The sequence below is a fragment of the Lissotriton helveticus genome, chromosome 9, assembly GCF_964261635.1.
Source record: "Lissotriton helveticus chromosome 9, aLisHel1.1, whole genome shotgun sequence".
In the NCBI taxonomy this organism is placed as follows: domain Eukaryota; kingdom Metazoa; phylum Chordata; class Amphibia; order Caudata; family Salamandridae; genus Lissotriton; species Lissotriton helveticus.
The window spans coordinates 571,889,648-571,907,470 of record NC_136070.1 but is presented as its reverse complement, the minus strand read 5'-3'; the positions used below and the strand labels follow the sequence as shown (position 1 = coordinate 571,907,470).

General features: G+C 45.7%; 1 protein-coding gene across 2 annotated transcripts in view; it reads left to right on the top strand.

Moving 5' to 3' along the window:
* ESRRA (estrogen related receptor alpha) overlaps positions 1–14,739 on the top strand; it is a 179,703-nt gene extending 164,964 nt beyond the window's left edge. The window contains exons 6-7 of one of the 2 annotated variants that reach the window (XM_078660508.1): positions 4,611–4,880; positions 12,932–14,739. In XM_078660508.1, coding sequence (XP_078516634.1) covers positions 4,611–4,880; positions 12,932–13,179 — 518 coding nt within the window. In that variant the 3' untranslated portion in view covers positions 13,180–14,739. The remainder of the gene's footprint in view (positions 1–4,610; positions 4,881–12,931) is intronic. The other variant, XM_078660507.1, reaches the window with a different exon arrangement.
* Positions 14,740–17,823: the final 3,084 nt, after the last annotated feature.

Sequence of the window (17,823 nt, the reverse complement as noted above, 5' to 3'; positions counted from 1 at the left end):
GCCCCGAAGCTCTGCTCAGGAGACTGCGGCCATAGCAATGAAATGTCCGCCACAACACGAAGGTGGTGGTGGGGCGGGAGAGGTTGGAATGGGCCGGTGGGGGATGGACCAGGGGGAGGGGAATAATTTTAGAAATCCTACCTTTTGCTGCTGCCTCCGACCCTCGCCTCGGTGCTCTCCCAGCAGTCTTTGGGAAGGCAGAGGCAGCCCACCCAATCCAGACGCTGCTCTCATGCTATGAGAGCTGCACCAGGTTTGGTCTGATCGGCCTGCTCTGCCACTCAGACACTGCCTTGTAGCGTGCGGCTTGCCTTCAACCTGCCTGTAAACACAGCTGGGTTGGAGAAATAGGAGTGTGCATGTCTGTTGGGCCGCCCTAGGACGTCCGGCCAAACTTGCATACGCACTTCTGAGTACTCGCCTCTCCTCCCAGCCCAGCCCCGCCCCACCCTACATGCTTGCCTAAGGCAGTCACAGAAAAATAAAATGACGTTTTATTATCATTTTATTTTTCAGTGACTGACGAGTGGGGCAATGCTCCTCCGCTATTACGGAGGAGCCACCCCTGTCTGCCCCTTTTTCTCGCTCTTGCAGGTTCCTGCTTTCTCCCTTTGTGAACATTTTGCCGTATTTCTCTAAACCTGTCTTCCCGATCGGTGTGTTTTTACCCTCTCTTGCACTAAGTAAAAATCTGATGCGTAAAAATGTGTGCCGGTCTCGAACATTAAGTGACGGTGGCCCCACCAACCAGCTCAAATTAAGCACTGCCTTGCATGCGCTCCTCTTTACGCTGTTGTATCTCGCTCTGCTGTCTGTTGAACCATAATTCTTTTTTACATGCTGTCACACACTCTTCTGTGCCTTTTATTTTTATTTACACATTTACCTGTAAATGTGCATGCCTAGAAAAGACCAGCCTTTGTAGGCTGCTCATGCAGAATGCTTTCAACTAGTGGTCGAAGTGTGTTAAAAAGAAGTATGGGAACTGTGATGTTGAAGTCAGTGGGCGGGGTCAGTGAGCGTGGGGTCAAAGGTGTGCAGGACCGGACTGGGAATGAAAACGGGCCCTGGCACAGTGCTGGGCCGGCCCTCCTTGGGGAGTGCGACCGCGCTCTTTGCCAGGGCTGCAAAAACGGCCCTGTAACAAAACCGGCCCCCCACCTATGCGGCGCACCGGGGGATTGCCCGGTGCCCGCAACGGCCAGTCCGGGCCTGAAGGTGTGGTTATAAAACAAATTATTCTGTACATGTTTTTGGTCTTTCACAAAAAGGTGGCTACATATAAAATAGCGTGCATTTTAAATGAAAAAGAAATTTCAAAAGATGTAACTCAGTGGGCAATGCACTATAGAACATTATGAAACCTCTAATAGTTAATGCACTCTATTGTTCTGTGTGTAACCAGAGAGCCACAGAATTAAATCTTGGTTAGTGCAGTAGAAAATAGCGACTTGTGCTTTTTTTAGTGGTACGAGGTCACAACCTGTGACAGAAAGCACTGTGAAAATATAAGACATTATTTACACACAGTATAAGACTGCTACAAAATGTGCAAAAAGCTTTAAGATAAAATGGTGTGTCCAAAATATAAATTTTAGTAATACTCAGACTTTACGGATTGCAATTTCTTTTGCATAACTGTTCCTTTAACTCCTCCTCATGGGTAGTAAGTGCTATATTAAAACAATTAAAAGCAAGCATTTCACAGCTCAATTGTTAACGTTGTGCACTACCACTCAAAAATTATTCATCTTTGTCATCACAAAGCTTCGAGTGATTCAATCAATTAAAGCCAATACCGGCTCCCATGCATCCTTTACATTTGCATATTCCCCTTTAAATGTGCAGAATTAACTTGTTACTCATATTTGCATTTCTTTCAAGCAAGCAGGCACCCTGGCAGGATGGCTTGTTTAGCTGTCTGCCCTGCTTTGGCTTTACAGCACAGGAGACTCACTGAATGACTTCAACTGAAGCATCTAAACTATCGGAATTAACCATACTGGGAGGGTTGTCTTTTTACAATAAAGTAGAAAAACAGTTTTTCATAAATCAAAAAAGTATGGGCATGTTGTGATCTTCCAAACCTGCCCACTTCGACCTCTGCTAGTTTGAGCACACTAATACTAGGGCACGGCTACTCTGGGGCACGATAGATGGAGCCAGGGAACTCCATGTATTCTTAGTCAGGAAAGGCAGACAGATGGCAAAAACTAAGAGACGTAGTTGTGATCACTGCTCTTTGCATTTACAAAGCGGCTGGAACAAATACTTACATTGCCTTCATCTTTAGGGGGTCCACGCCTAGGAAGAAACTCCCAGGCTGAGACTTTGGAGAGTTGCATACGCCTATGGTTGCAAATTTCTCAGAAAACAATTCTGGCCATTTCTGCTTGAGATATTTTTGAATGCCTAAGAGATGATCCTTGGTGGTACAAAAGGGGGTGGTGATGGACGGAGCATCTGAACCAATCAAACACTCCCACCCAGTCAAAAGATCTGGGTTTAATCCATCACCGTTCTTTAGCCCACTCTGCCACCCGAGTTCAGACATGGCCATATGCAAATCAGTCTGACCCTGTGCCTCATGGGAACAGTCCAGCCCGAACTGCCAAGCCAAGCCATGCCTTCCCTGGACCGGAAACAAGCTTCAGAGGACCGGTTTCTGGCATTACAGCCGTCTTCAGCCCGGCTTGCTTGAATCCAGTGGCAAAGTGAGCAAGGGACTCACGTCTGAGCATACCCTGCCACACTTATGGCAGCCAAAGCGGTACAAAAGTGGGGGGTGATGGACGGAGCATCTGAACCAAACAAACACTCACACCCAGTCAAAAGATCTGGGTTTAATCCATCACCGTTCTTTAGCCCACTCTGCCACCCCAGTTCAGACATGGCCATATGCAAATCAGTCTGACCCTGTGCCTCATGGGAACAGTCCAGCCCGAACTGCCAAGCCATGTCTTCCCTGAACCGAAAACAAGCTTCCGAGGACCGGTTTCTGGCATAACAGCCGTCTTCAGCCCGACTTGCTTGAATCCAGTGGCAAAGTGAGCAAGGGACTCACGTCTGAGCATACCCTGCCACACTTATGGCGGCCAAAGTGGTACAAACGGTGATGGATCAAACCCAGATCTTTTGACTGGGTGTGAGTGTATGATTGGCTCAGATGCTCCGTCCATCACCACCCCCTTTTGTACCGGTTTAAACTTAGTTAGGCACACTTCCCAAAGAAGCAGGTATGAATTAGCATACTTCACCACTGTATTGAAGACTGGATTGTAGAATTGGCTATTAAAGACGGTCTTCCCATAACCTATCTCTGTTTAAATCTATTTGAAGCCCGCCTTGCTCGATTGTATCACGCACTCTGTGTGCTTCTATTATGCATACTTGATGCCTTATGCCCATCACCCCTCCTAAACGCTTTGCTTTTTCCCCCTCCTCCAAGTTTCTTGTCCCAAGGATCTAGTCTATTGCACCATGAGCAGAGTTTGTGTTTATCAAGCCAGGCTCTCGGTTTCCAGCCTTAGTCAGGAGCCCAGCTTATATGCCTTTGAATACTGATCACTCAAGAGTTTCAGCTTGTCTGCCTGTCTCTGTAACCCTTACCCATTATGAGCAAATAAAAACCCAGGATACAACGGTCTTAACGCAATAAGGTAAAAAAAAAATATGCAATGCCTCTGAATATATCAGCCGAGGAGAACTTGTTTCTCTCATCATGAGCACTTTTTGGGTTGAGCCTACCAGACAGCACAAGCTGTGTGGTTGAACAATCAAAGGTGTAGAGCCTGCCCATTGCTTACCATTGGTTGGCTTTCCTTAATCTGCCATTTGTATACTTTTTATTTGATGGCTTTTTGTCAATCTTGTGTTTGTCCCTGTCATGGGGCATAGCCTCTTTACTCATCTTTGATTGGCAGGATTCTATGTTTCCTCTGCTCGCTTTTAGGGACTACGTTTTTTCTTTTTGTTTGAGCATTCCATGAGTGGATGAATTTTCCAGCTGTTCTCCCTCCTGTGCTTTTCTACCCCCTACTCTCTCTGCCCATGTGCTTCTCTCCTCCACCCCGGACATATGTTACTTTCGTCCACCCTTGTGCTTTTGCCACCCATGCTCCATGGTGCTCCCTTTCGCTCATGTCTTCTCCCTCTTATTGATTCTCCCTAACTTGTCTGCCATATTTCTTCTCTCTCTGCCCGTGCTGCTTCACCCCTCCCTAGCCGAGTCATCTATATATTTGTATCGCAAATGAGCTGCTTTTTAATACAACCCTTTTCCTGTACTTACTTTGTGCATGCCTACAAAATGTTGTGGAGCTTGCGTGATCATTTTTTAGTTTACAGTCAGTTTAGACAATTTGTGGATTTTTAACTCTTGTGCTTAAATGTATCCAGTTCTGACCTAATGGCGATTTTAGTCCTATTTTGCAGCACCTGTATAGACTTGACTTTTTTGGGATTCTGTCTTAACCATAACCTACCTACTTTTGTTTAAATCTGTTGGAAGTATGCCTTTCTTGCTTGTATCGTGCAGTGTGCTTGTATAAGTATAGTTGAGCTTGCCCCCACTCTACCCCTCTCAACATACATTGCTTTTTCCCCTCCAGGTTTTTCGTCTCTCTCCCTCTCGGATCAGATGAGCATTCTGCAGAGTGTGTGGATGGAGATTCTAGTGTTGGGGGTTGCGCACCGGTCACTGCCGTACGAGGACGAGATTGTGTACGCGGAGGACTATGTGATGGACGAGGACTTTTCTCGCACCGCAGGCATGCTGGATCTGAATGGGGCTGTGCTGCAACTCATCCGAAAGTTCAAGAGCATGAAGCTGGAAAAGGAGGAGTTTGTCATGCTCAAGGCACTAGCGCTGGCCAACTCGGGTACGTGCCAACTGTGCGAGCGGCCATTTAGCACTGCTGTGCAGCTTCCTTGCAGACAACTGATTCAATTGGCCTACACCATCCCTGCCCCCATGGTTGATGAATGTCACCCTCTGCTAGAGATCACAACCTAAATGCTTTGCCAGTCATGTGAATCCTCAAACCCTAAAAGTGATAGTCTTGGCATCATATTCCAATGTCAGGAGGCTGGCTGTTGGTTTCCCACAACCATGATGGTTGCATGTATTGTTTGGCACCAGACTTCCTCTTCTTGCATGCCTAGAAGGTGTTGGTACCAGAAGCAATTAGACTTTTGCAACAAGTAGTGGAGTCGAAGAGAGAGGAGAAAGTGAGACTCTACTAATCGCAGACTGCGCTAGGCTTTGGCATCCTCATCTTAGATTCCTATTAGGCCAGGATCTGATATACTCAGGATTTGAATGCCAGCGGGTTTGTGCATACTCCTTGGCAATGTATGTTGCGTGATGAAATGGTGGTCTTTCTGTTTCTCTTTTAATTTTTTATGTCCGCTTATTTGCACTTGATAATACCAACAAAATAATCAAACAGACCACTATTATATACAATAATCATTAGCAATAATTATTGCAGAAAACATTTGAGCAAAAATAGTGAAGCTGTGAACAATACAATTACTGTGCAATTTGGATTTCTATCCAAAGTGCTTCCTAGAAGAATCTGAAAATGGCTACAGCAACGCCCTAAAATCTTTTTATGTTTCTGTGGGCAAGAGAAATGGAGCCTCCAGTATGGAGCACCAATCCCTTTGTCGCATCCATTCTGCTATTGGTGGGCTCCCAAGGTCATGTCCAGTGCTGTTTTATATCTCGCCTGGCCACTAATGTACATGTTACCTACAGTTAAGTCTTTTCTGGTAGAGACTCTATCTAACCATAGGCTCCTCACCATTTGAATATTCCCAGACAAGGCCTAAACTGGCACCCTCGCTGTTGGTCCCTTGGCTAAGAGAGCTAGATGATTTTCTTGACATATAGACAAGTGATCCACCGGAAGTTGTTGTGTTGTGGGTAGTATGTCTGGAGGATAGGAAAGGAAGGGTAGGGAGTAACCTTATTCTACAACCTGAAGCACCCATTGATCTGAATGCATCCAGGGAGGTAAAAGATGATCTCACCTCCAACCGGTAGACCGTATGTTGCTAAGGAGAAATTAAAGGGGTTTTGTGGGGGCTGCAGAAGGGGGACTGGCACTTGGGTAGAACTCTGCTACTTGGAACCTGAGGGTTGTCCTCCAGCTCTCTGACTCACCGTCCCCATAGGGATTAGGAAGTGAGTTGTTGCTGAGAGAAATGCTGTTTTTGCCTTTTACAGATAACCCGTTCAAAAACCTCAAAGGATACGGTTGCTGGGAAAGCTGCCTTGTTGGTGGAGGTCAGCCCAAAGAAAGGGCAGTGGCCTTACTTTCCTTGAACCGTTCAAGGGCTGAATCCGCTTTTGCTCCTAAGAGTCTAGAGCCGTCAAAAGGAATGTCCATAGGTGATCAGTGGAAGACCCTGTGGACCGGATCCAGGGGTGGTACCCAAGCACCACACTAGTTCCAACTGCTCTTTCCAGAAGGTCAGTAGTGCCCAAACCTGACTTTATCAAAAATGTTGCAGCATCCTGTCCATCCAAAATTAAATGCTGTTGAGTTGGGCGAACCTTGTCAGAGACCACTAGCTAGACATCTGACACTTTAACCCATAAGGCATGTGAGTATCTCTCTGGAAGACATGATATATTAATCGACCTGAGGGCAAGGCTAGATGAAGAAAATTTTTTTTTGTTGCAAAAGCCTCCATTCTGTTTGACACCCTATCCTAAAGCATTGAGCACATCTCATGGATGCCTGTACTACAAAATTATCCAGAGTACGGTGTAACAAAAAATCCAGATCTACGGGAGCTGGTCGTGACATCTTGCTACTTGCCTATTAACTGGAGGGCAAGATCCTGGTTTTACCCAGTTGCCCACATGCATATCAATATGAACTTCATAGAATGGCAATAAAGGTTGTTGTGACAATTGTATACACACACTAACCCTAGTGATTGCTAGGGGAGGGAACAAGAGGCTACGGGGTATTCAGGGTGAGCTGGCCTCCAATAAAGATACATACACACAAAAAGAAGCTACCCTGAGTCCGTGTCTGATTCTAAGATGGAAAAAGGCGCACTCACCTTCTTCTGTGGGGTGTAAAATGCAGTTTCTCAGCCAATGGAACTCATTTTCAGGGTTTTGTATGGCTGTGTGTGAGAGCAACAATTCACAGCCCTTAATGTGTAAAAAAAAAAAACTTGCTTTTTACTAAAGATTTCTCCTACTCTGATTACAGAGTGTGACTACAGGGGTCCCTCATCCCCCCCCTTCCCATGGGACATCCCAAACCCTAACCTGGGGTAAGATTGTGAGCTGGACTCACAGTATTTGTTCATGTGCACCACGTTTACAGTGACACGTGTGTTCACATCCACATGCATTACAATGTTTATCTGCATAGTGCAAGTCTGATTCTTCTTTTCTCTTGGAATTAAAACCCTTTTTTGACACTTTGTTAACCTTTATTTTACAGGTTTCAACTTTTCACAGTAGAGTTTGACAAAGGTCAACCTACCTGGTGGATATATCTTAGTCTTTAGAGACTAGATAGGAGCCCTCACATCACGTCCGGATGAATGCCAGGACCATCTTGACCACTTTGGCAGAAACATGTTGACGGCACTTGGGGATGGGGTACTAAACCCCTGTGTCCCCACACTCCAGCTTTTAATATTAAGCAAACCCCTTATAAATAAATTACATTTGGAGTTTGCATTAATTTTTTAATTACTCACTTCTCTTCACGGGCCCCACTTAGTTTTAAAAGGGCCTACCTGTCTCCAGATGAAGGCCCACTCTCTATCAAATTAGTTATTTAGAGAGCGAGGACTGCCAATGATGAAGCATGACACCTGGTGGTGTGTGAGGACAGTCCTTCAAATTTTTTGATATTCCAAGCACCCCACAGAAGAAGGTATAGTGTGCCTTTTTCCATCTTAGAATCAGACACTGACTCAGGGTAGCTTCTTTTTGTGTGTATGTATCTTGTGACAATTGTCCTGAGTTTAATACCTCCACCAGGAGTGTTGTTTTGACCTCCTGAGTGGGTAAGATCAGGGCAAGAGTTTAGCTGCCCTTGTAATAACTGGGCACACGAAGTCTCCACAGTAGCCATTACATATTTTGGGCAAGAAAATCCAGTGTCTCGTGAGGTATCCAGACCACTAGCATTCTGTAAATCCTTATAAAAAACACTCCCCTTTTCACAAGGATGGTACTGTTCATCAAAAATAAACTCCTCCCAAGAATAATCGGGCTCTGATTCTAGTTCTTGGTGGAATGTGTGTCTCAGAATCAAAGGGAGCAATCAGATCTTTAACTGGTGTTGGTGACGACAATTTTGGCACTGATGTCTAAGGCAACGGTGTCAGTCATGTCAACAAATGTAACGCTTTTCCCAGTGCCATTGAAGGAGCAATAGGTGTCATTGGATCCGAACTCAAAGGTTCCAGAGCCAAACTCGAAACTGGCCTTGGAACGAGGTTGAAGGGCACAGCTGGTTTCAATGACAAAACCGCAGACTTTAAACCATCTGGAGGTCCTTTTGGATCCATGAAGCTCAAAAGTGCTACAGTAGAATCTGGTGTGGCAGCAAAGATTTTGTCCATATCGAATTTAGCCTGTAGAAGCTGTTCCGGTGGTGCTATCTGTTCGGAAGGACCCCAACTCTTCTGGGGTATAACGGCTGTGTGGCCTTGAGGTACCAGGTGCATCATACAAATCTGAATGATGCGAGTGGTGACACACACAACCATTATCTAGATTGTTTATGTTTTTAATAGCTCATATACAACTTTTCTGAGTTTGAAGAAGACTGGTCATGAGCACGACCTCTGGAACGTGCTCTCAACTTCGACTAGGATCACTGAACTCTCAACTTTGATGGGGAACGGGTCTTTGACTTCCTCAGCTTGACGATGGCAAGCTTCACCTTGCGGTCATGGACGGCCATTTCCTGCCAGATACAGTCCTTTCAGGGCTTAAAAGCAGGTTGTTTTGGTAACATTTTATGTCTCCACACTAGCAGATTTTTGGAGGGAAAAAGTCCAAAATCTGTTGAGTGACAATTGAAGTGCTTGATCAGCATTGGCTGGCGTGGAAAGAAAGGAACTGATGCCAGCACGAACAGGTGGCATATATAATGTATACCGGTTTTGACGTCACATCCTCATGGGAGCAAGCAGCAAGAGGAAGAGCAACGCTACACGATGCCATCAGTTGGCGTGAGGTAGAATTGCTATGCAAAAGTATCCAGACGCAGATTGACGCCTGGAGATGTTCAAACGGTGAGGAATCTGCAGTTAGAAGCCTCTAGCAGAAATCCCCATACTTATTAGCATTGTGTGCCCCTTGCACTGTCTTACTATTACATTAGACCTTTTTGCCCTCCTTGGTTGCAGGAATTACTGCACAATTCTTTTCTCCTAGTCTCCTGCAGTACCCCCGATTTCCCAAATTCGATCCTCCAAATTGTAAATGGCTGATACGTTTTGTGGGATCCTGGTGTTCACTAGGTACTTCAAAATATATTGCTTTTAGGATCTTAGGGTGAAGTCTGGCATAACTCCACCAGTGAAGCCAGGGGAGCAGGTCTTGTGTCTTTTCAGTGGGACCTTCAAGGGAATGTCCACTCCCTTTACTTGGTTGCCCTGTTCCAAAGGCACTGGTCTCCAGTGTTCTGGGCCTGTCTCAGGACGAACTCTTTGTTTAGGGAGGTAGTAAACAATTCCATCTGTATGAAGCAAAACAACTCCTATTTGCCACTGACGCTGTAGAAGTTGGTCCATCCAGTCTCTTGGATCCTAGACTGCGAGCCTTTTGTTTTCCACCTCAACGTTTCTGGTACTTGCGTAAAATCATGCAGATGAAATTTGGCAACAGTTGGCACCTATAGAATTTTTTTTAAAAAGGCGTAATTGATAAATGGAGTTGTCAGACAGTTAGAGAATCTACTTTGTATATTTACGATCAGATCTGTGGCCTCCTCATGTTTCGGCTTTGAGTGTTGTGTATAGTGTCTGAGCTATATGAACACCGGGTATCCAGTGAGATTGAATGCTGACATCGAGGTGGCGCACCTCCCTCTGTAAACCTCAGTAAGGCTCAGAGCCTAGTAAAAATATCTAAAATACTCATGCATCTAAAGACACCTTGCATTAATTTGGTGACTTTTGATTTACTCATTTTGACTTCACTGTTACCACTAGCCTTTTGCTCTTGATTACTGTGAGCACAAAACGTATACCATTGGGTTCATACAGGCTCCAAATAGTCAATGATACCAATGTTGCATGTTATGCCTGGTTATTCTGCAAATTAGGTGCAAAAAATGCTCTCACTATACAGTGAAAATGTACAAGAGGGATTTTTTTGCCCACAATTAATATCAGCAGTTAAAAGACCAATAGAATGGCTAAAGTATCATCCTGTGGAAATCAGTGGTATTATCTATTATTTTACTGTGTCAACATAACATAACCAAAGAAAGCCTCCATAAACTACAAAAAATAAATCTGGAAGGTTGTCAGAGCTCTCTTTCATTTAAATAACTGGGATTTACTATTTTCAAGTTTCTGTCTACCTTATATAAGGTTGGTGAACCTGTAGACCGGATTTAGCAACACTCATTTATATCTGTGGAGGCTAAACTCTTCGGGGGATTCTTTAACCTGGCCCTGATCCTTTTTTTTAAGCATGAGTTGTTTGACAAAATAAAGACTGTTTGATTTTTTTTTTTTTTAAACATAGCTCTTAAAAAGATTATTTGGGGCCGCACTACGGACAGGGCGCACTCCAAAGCATGTGCTGTAGGTGCTGACCGTGCCTGTGCTGGTTCTCTGGTGACTACTGACCGGCTGTGCCCTGAGGGGGAAAAAGGCGCATTGACTGTGCACCCACTTAATGTGCCACATTGTGTCATACAGTCTGGACCTCTTGGTGGCCTCTTTCCCTTGTGTTGTTTAATATGGTGTGTGGGTAAAGGCATAGGATTCAATCATTTGCATAGAACCACGTCCTTTCAGGCTTTCGTCAAGGCACATTTAACTCTGGTGCAATCTATATAACAGAAGGGGACAAACAAGTGGGTTGAGCTAATTCCATAATACCAAAGTGCTCTGGAGTGCAAAAAGCTGGCGCACACACTTGTTTAGATCTTTGGGAGCTTTGTATAATGCGGTCCTTGGTGTTTACTCCACCCCATAGGGAGAGAAGGTTACACCGAAGACATACCATAGAATAAAATGCCACTGAAATTTGAACAGAATAAACGTCTTCAGCTATGCAGATTTCCAACCATTTTAGTGTGTCGAGTGACTATGTTTTAAGTGAGGGAGCAAATCTTATTTCAGTGGCAAGGGTATTTTGTGTCCCGAGAGCGTTCCCTCAGAGGCTACATGTGAGGTTTTTGTGAATCGTGATGTTTTGAAATGGAGTGCAGTTTTGCTTAAGATCATATTTAGTAAAAGAGAACTTCATATTTTTGAGGGATATAAAATGTGCAGGGCAGTTATTTATTAAAAGAGAACTTCATATTTTTGGGGGGCTATCAAGTAGGCAGGCAGTTAAAGTGGGTTCATGAGGCAGGACTGTCTGTCTTGTAAGTAAAGCGAGTGTCGGGAGTAGGCCTTTTTAGAGAGTTGAGGGCAGACAGGATTCCATAAAAAGTAATTAGCAATTTATGATCCTGTTGGCTCAGATAAGGTATCACAGTGTTCATTCTTCAGACTCTTCTGAGATTCCTTCTTTAGATTCTTCTGGAATTTTCTCCTTAGAATCTTTCAGGACTTTCAATGAGGCGGAAAGGAAGCTCAACAGATTAAACAATGCCCGAGCACTCATACAGCAATAAAGCTGTTGCTCATTACAACATACATATCCATAATGCATTTCAAGTTTTGGTTTCTTATGATTTTATTTTCTTCTTTTGATTGTTCCAGCCAACACGTGTTTCGTCGTCCGGGAGTGAACCCTCGACTTCCTCAGGGCTGTCACATAGCAAGTTATTTCTGTCAACCTCTGTGCCGGTTGTAATTCCGTCCCAGTCATTAAAGGATAAGATAAAGTATAAACTGGTATTCCAGGTTGTGTCCTTATTTCCAAGTAAGATCTGACATCCACATCAATCCGCGTGTGTCCAGTAAGTGAAGAAACAGACATTGAATTTGTTGCCCTTAAATCCTGCTTTCCAGCATGGACGCGAACCGCATCAAACATGGCTGTACGTATAGCAAGTGTGTGTGACACAATGGCCACATATAGAGCCGTGTTCAATGTCTGTGGTTTCTTCACTTACTGGACATCATGCGGATTGATGTGGATGTCAGATCTTACATGGAAATACGGGCACAACCTGGAATACCAGTTTATACTTTCTTATCCCTACTGACCAGGACGGAATTACAACCGGCACAGAGGTTTACAGAAATAACTTGCTACGTGACAGCCCTGAGGAAGCCGAGGGTTCACTCCCAGACGACGAAACACGTGTTGGCTGGAACAATCAAAAGAAGAAAATAAAATCACAAGAAACCAAAACTTGAAATGCATTATGGATATATATGTTGTAATGAGCAACAGCTTTATTGATGTATGAGTGCTCGGGCATCGTCTAATCTAGAATTCAGATCCCTTGGGATCACACTTAGGGGGCACAGGTGATTTCCCCCTCCCCGAAGCACCATAATATCTACGTACCTTGTGCTATCACAACGCTAAGAGTGAGCACCAAAACCACACAAGACATTATCACCCAATAAAGAGTTTTAAGGAAGCTCAACAAAACAGAGCACCTTATATTCTAGAAAAACCAGTGCTCGTGTTGCACGCAAGTGAACTTTTCTTTCCAGTTCTAGGTGTGAGGGGGTGTGGCCGGGCCTGTGTCAGCCGCTCCTGTCGCGCTAGTTTCTTCATCCTGTCTTTTGCTTTTTCCAGACTCCGTGCACATCGAGGACGTCGAGGCCGTGCAGAAGCTGCGTGACGTGCTGCATGAGGCCCTCCTGGACTACGAGAGCGGCAAGCACCCCGAGGAGCCGCGGCGCGCGGGCAAGCTGCTGCTCACCCTGCCGCTGCTGCGCCAGACTGCCAGCAAGGTGCTGCACCACTTCTACAGCATCAAGCTGGAAGGCAAGGTGCCCATGCACAAGCTCTTCCTCGAGATGCTGGAGGCCATGATGGACTGAGAGGAACGCGAGTTGAGTCCTGGACACGAGGCTGGCAGAGCAAGGTGCCCGTGGTAGAGAAACTGTAGCCTCTGCTGCCATTTCTGTCCCTGCGCCATCCCCCCAGTTTAGACCCTGCTTCGCCCCGGCTGGAATGCCAGCCCTGTTGGCCAAATGCTGGCAAGGAACATGGGCGGCGTTGGGCTGCTCCAAGGACTGTGCAGTACTCCATGAAAGGACACAAGGAGCGCATAGAAATGTATGCTTGAGAGGTGGGTGTACAGGGGGGGCACTGCAGCTGCGCCCCGCTCTCTCATAAGACTAAGCACCATCCTAGTTGAGTGGAAGGTGGGCAAGGGCTCCTGGTACTCTGCAGGTAGCAGGATGGCGAGCTCCTAGTAGTGTACAATTGTGCAATTTGGGTACTGTCTTACTCGGAGACATTTGAGGGGTAGACCTCTATTTTTTCTTCCTGTGGTTGTGTTTGCAGAATGATAAGGGGGAGGCACGGGTACTGTTGAGGGTCACCGATTCCAGTCTGTGCGCGCGCATGGGTGCGTGTGTCAGATGCATTAGTCGGTTTCTAGCGCAGGGAGAGGGTAACATGCGTATTTGGGATAAACTCCATTGGAAGCATTAATGCTGCTTTTAGATCTGCCACCCCAGGTTAGGAATCCACTGGCTCAGTGCTGTGCCCTGGTCATCCCCAAGCGGTAGCGCAAGGCAGTCCTCCTTCACGCACACCCTGGTTTGGTGCTGACCCTTGACCTACCTCCCGGCCATGGCTTTGCTGCATCCGAACCAGCCTCACTGGGCCGCCAGGCAGTGTCCTACTCTGACTGTGACCTCACTGATGCTGTTGGAACAGTATTTGTGCCATCCAGAGTCTGAGAAAATGGCAGCCTCTTATCACTGAGTCACTGCTGCACGTGCGCCAGTGCTCGGCAGTGCCTGGTTAGTACCCCTGGCTTAACTTGGCACTTCTGGCTCCACCTATCGGTTACATTGCCTGAACTTGAGTCAGTGCCTCATTATAACTGGCCAGTAGATGGCACTGTTGTATCACTTTCTGTAGAGCTTCACACATTGTCAAATAATTGCAGGGCATTCTCTGTTCGTATTGCTCACATTTCTGCATTCCACCCCCCCTGCAGGACCTTGGCCAACCCCAAACTGAGGTTGGTCTCTCGGAATCTTCTGCACACGTGTTTCCCCCCTCAAAGGCTTTAGCCAATGTCTTGCTGCCATTATCCACTCTGTCTCATCTCTGCACACCTATGTCTGCTCCATCCCAGACCTCAGTAAATGCCATACAGTGGTTGCCACTGGTGTCGCCCAGCACATGTATGGGTCTGCTGCCTGCAGGGCTGCTGCCATTGACCTGCCATGGCCGCCAAGGCGTTTCTGAGGCACGTAAGATAACCAGTTGGCCAGTGTAAGCATTGCAGAGATCTGGGTGTAACTTGGTGATGTGTGAATTTGCACTAGGGACCCTATGATACGCACGCCTGTTACCAAATTTGCAGTCCACAGTTCAATTACAGATTTCTGGGTGCTGTCAAAGAGCGCCCTTCAACCCCACAGGGCACATAAGAATGAATTTGTATTTGTATAGCGCATGGCTACCCTGAGGCCTCCCAGCGCTGTGGACGGAGCAGGAGGAGTGACACTGGCGTTAGAACGATACCTTGAAGAGATGGGTTTTCAGGAGTACGTGGAATGCAAGCAGATTAGTTTCCTTCCGCAGGTTGGAGGGGAGGGTATTCCAGAGATTGGTGGCATTAATGGAGAAAGAGGGCCCGCCCCATCTGGCTCTTCGGATTTTCATCGGGCGGCCAAATAGGAGAGGCTCGAACGGAGGTTTCTGGAAGGATGATAGGGGGTGATGAGGGAATGGGTAGTGACCGGACCGTTCTTTCGGATGGCTCTATGAGCCAGGCACATGGCTTTGAACTGTATCCTGGCCATAATAGGGAGCCAGTGCAGGCTCCTTAGTGCCAGTTTCGCAGATTGCCTCTGGGGAATCTGGAGAAGTTGGCGAGCCGTGCAGTTCTGAATCATCTGAAGTTTGTGAATGGTAAATTGAGGGGCTCCCAGGTACAAGGCATTCCCATAGTTGAGGCGAGAAAGAATCGGAGCCTGAACCATAATCCTTCTTGCCTGTAAAGGGAGGAGGGGAAGGATCTCGCGTAACATCCTCATCAGGCCATAGCAGGTGGCTGAGAGCTTTGTGGCTTGATGGTTAAAGCGGAGAGAACTGTCAAGCCACATGCCAAGGCTCTTGATCTGTGCTTTTGGATCTGGAGCAGGGCCGAGGCAGACCCGCCAGATAAGGGTAGGGTTGGAGGAAGGTGAGTTGCCAAGGAGCATAAGCTCGGTTTTGTGTCGTTGAGCTTAAGGAACGACAGTTCCATCCACTCGGCCACCGCCTCTAGGCAAGGACCTAGGGTGCACGATGACTTCTCTGGGTGGTTTAGTGCCACCATGAGCTGGGGGTCATCTGCATAGGTGATGATACGCACATAAGCAGATCCAGATGTTGCTCTCTCCAAAACTAAAGAAAGTCCTCCAATGCACTACTTTTTGGCCGCAATCCTACACCATTTGTCATGTTTTTCAATTCTTATTTATTTTTCGCTCCTCCTCTTCTACGTAATCCAAGAACCCCTTAGATATAATTCATTTATTATGGATAACTTCTAAGATAATATTTTCTCTCCTCAATAGTTTGTTTTCCCTATTGAAATAGAATTTGAGATCAAGTCATTCTGAATGCTCCTTGTTTCTGGCCCTTTGTAAGAGGAGCCTGGATTGTGTTGGATCAGTCAGATATCCTGTTCAGCATTCATGTTGCTTCACTCAAAGTTTGTGGCGTTTTACTGTTGTGCCATCACAGACGATGATTTGATGTCATAAATTCTTACATCGAAGGAGTTTTGGGATTACCTAGGAGTAATGAATAAGGGTTGAAAACCAGAACAACTGGTGTAGGCTTTCAGCCAAAAAGGAGTCAGTCGGAGGACTTTCTTCTTTTCTAGAAGAACAATAAATGTAACTTGTCAATTTCAGATGAATATTCCGGTGGGTCTGCTTATCGCTCATTCTGCCAGTGTCAATATGAGTACCAATGAACGGTTTGCCAGTGCTTAGAAACAAAACAATTTGTGTAAGCTTGCTATTTTAGCGTAATTATTAGTGTTTACCCTTATTGTTCCGGTACCTTACCATTGACATTAGCTGTCCTTTTTGGACCACTTTATGAATGCATAAGACATTTGGGCGAGACTTCAATCGTTTTTGCCAGCCTTGTGTATTTTAGCTGGTTTTACAGTTGTGGAGAATTCATGAGTGATAATCTCTCTGGCTGGTAAAAACAGGCCCATCATTGGGTATTTAGTATATACCTCCATTTTGCACTAAAACATCCCTGAGCTCCTCCTTCTCAGAGAGGGGGTTGTAGCCCGTATAGGTTCTCTAATGATGAAGCTTCCCACCTCTAATGGGTGAGGGAAAACGTCCTATAAAAGGATGCCTTCTAGGTAGGTGTGTTATCTCCAGCTAGGCTCACACTACACAGACCCAAGGGTCAATTTTGTGTTTTGGAAAAGAGGCCCTGCCACATACTCAGACAGGGGAGGAGCAGGTTATACCTTCCTGCCCCAGTCTTTTTAGCACTGAGCTTAAAACCACTATATGTGATAAAAGGGCGGCAAACAGGTATGCTATCTAATTTATTTTGAACTGTAGAACTGTCTCAATCCTTGGCAGAAGAACTGGTTGCTTCTGCTACTGAGAATAGCCACATTCTAGCAGCGCCATATTCTAACCTATGGTACTCTAAAATACAGTCAAAAATAAAACAAATTATGCCCCGTTGCCTTCCCAAGATAACACCGGTTGACAGTGAGGGGTGGGCACGCGAAGAACTAATATAGACAGTATTTGAAACCTCATACCACCGGGTTCACCCTCTCAAGTTGAAGCACCAAGAGAAATAATACACCCTGAGCCCAGCCCATTGTTGCAGTTCCTGAGATGTCCTACTTTTTGAATAGAGCAGCTGATCCCCTTCCATGGCAGTCCCTGCCTGATGCATATGCACCACCACCCATTTAGACAGGAGACTCTCCGTTTTTAAAGTAGAAATTGTTACTTTAGTTTTTATCCTTCTAATACATCCTCCGTCCAATGCAAGTTAATACCGGAATTAATTTATCGTGATTGGTTTTTTTTTCCCATCTTTCTTTTACTTATTCTCAAATGGTGGAATGTATACAGAGGCAGGAGCAATATATTTTACTAGTATTAACCGTTACCCCGATGGCTCAAAGAACTGGCTGTACATGCCAACATTTGGGAATAGACACAATCTTTGGCAGAGCCAGGATCTGGATTTACTGTGCTAACATGAGCAGTGTTGGCACATGGTAGCGGAACACAGCAGGAGCTGATGATGAGGGCTGTAGTTGTAAAGTAGTATTTCCTGGAATTCAATGGAAGCACTGCACAGAGGTGGCAGGATGTACTTGGCCAATAGCATTAGTTGAGAGATGAATACTCCACAGGGCTGAGCCAAGACATGAATGACTATTTCTCATGCCAATGGCTGTAGGATGCTTTGTAGACAAAAGGCAATGGTTGAAATTGGAAGATTTAAAGGTCACT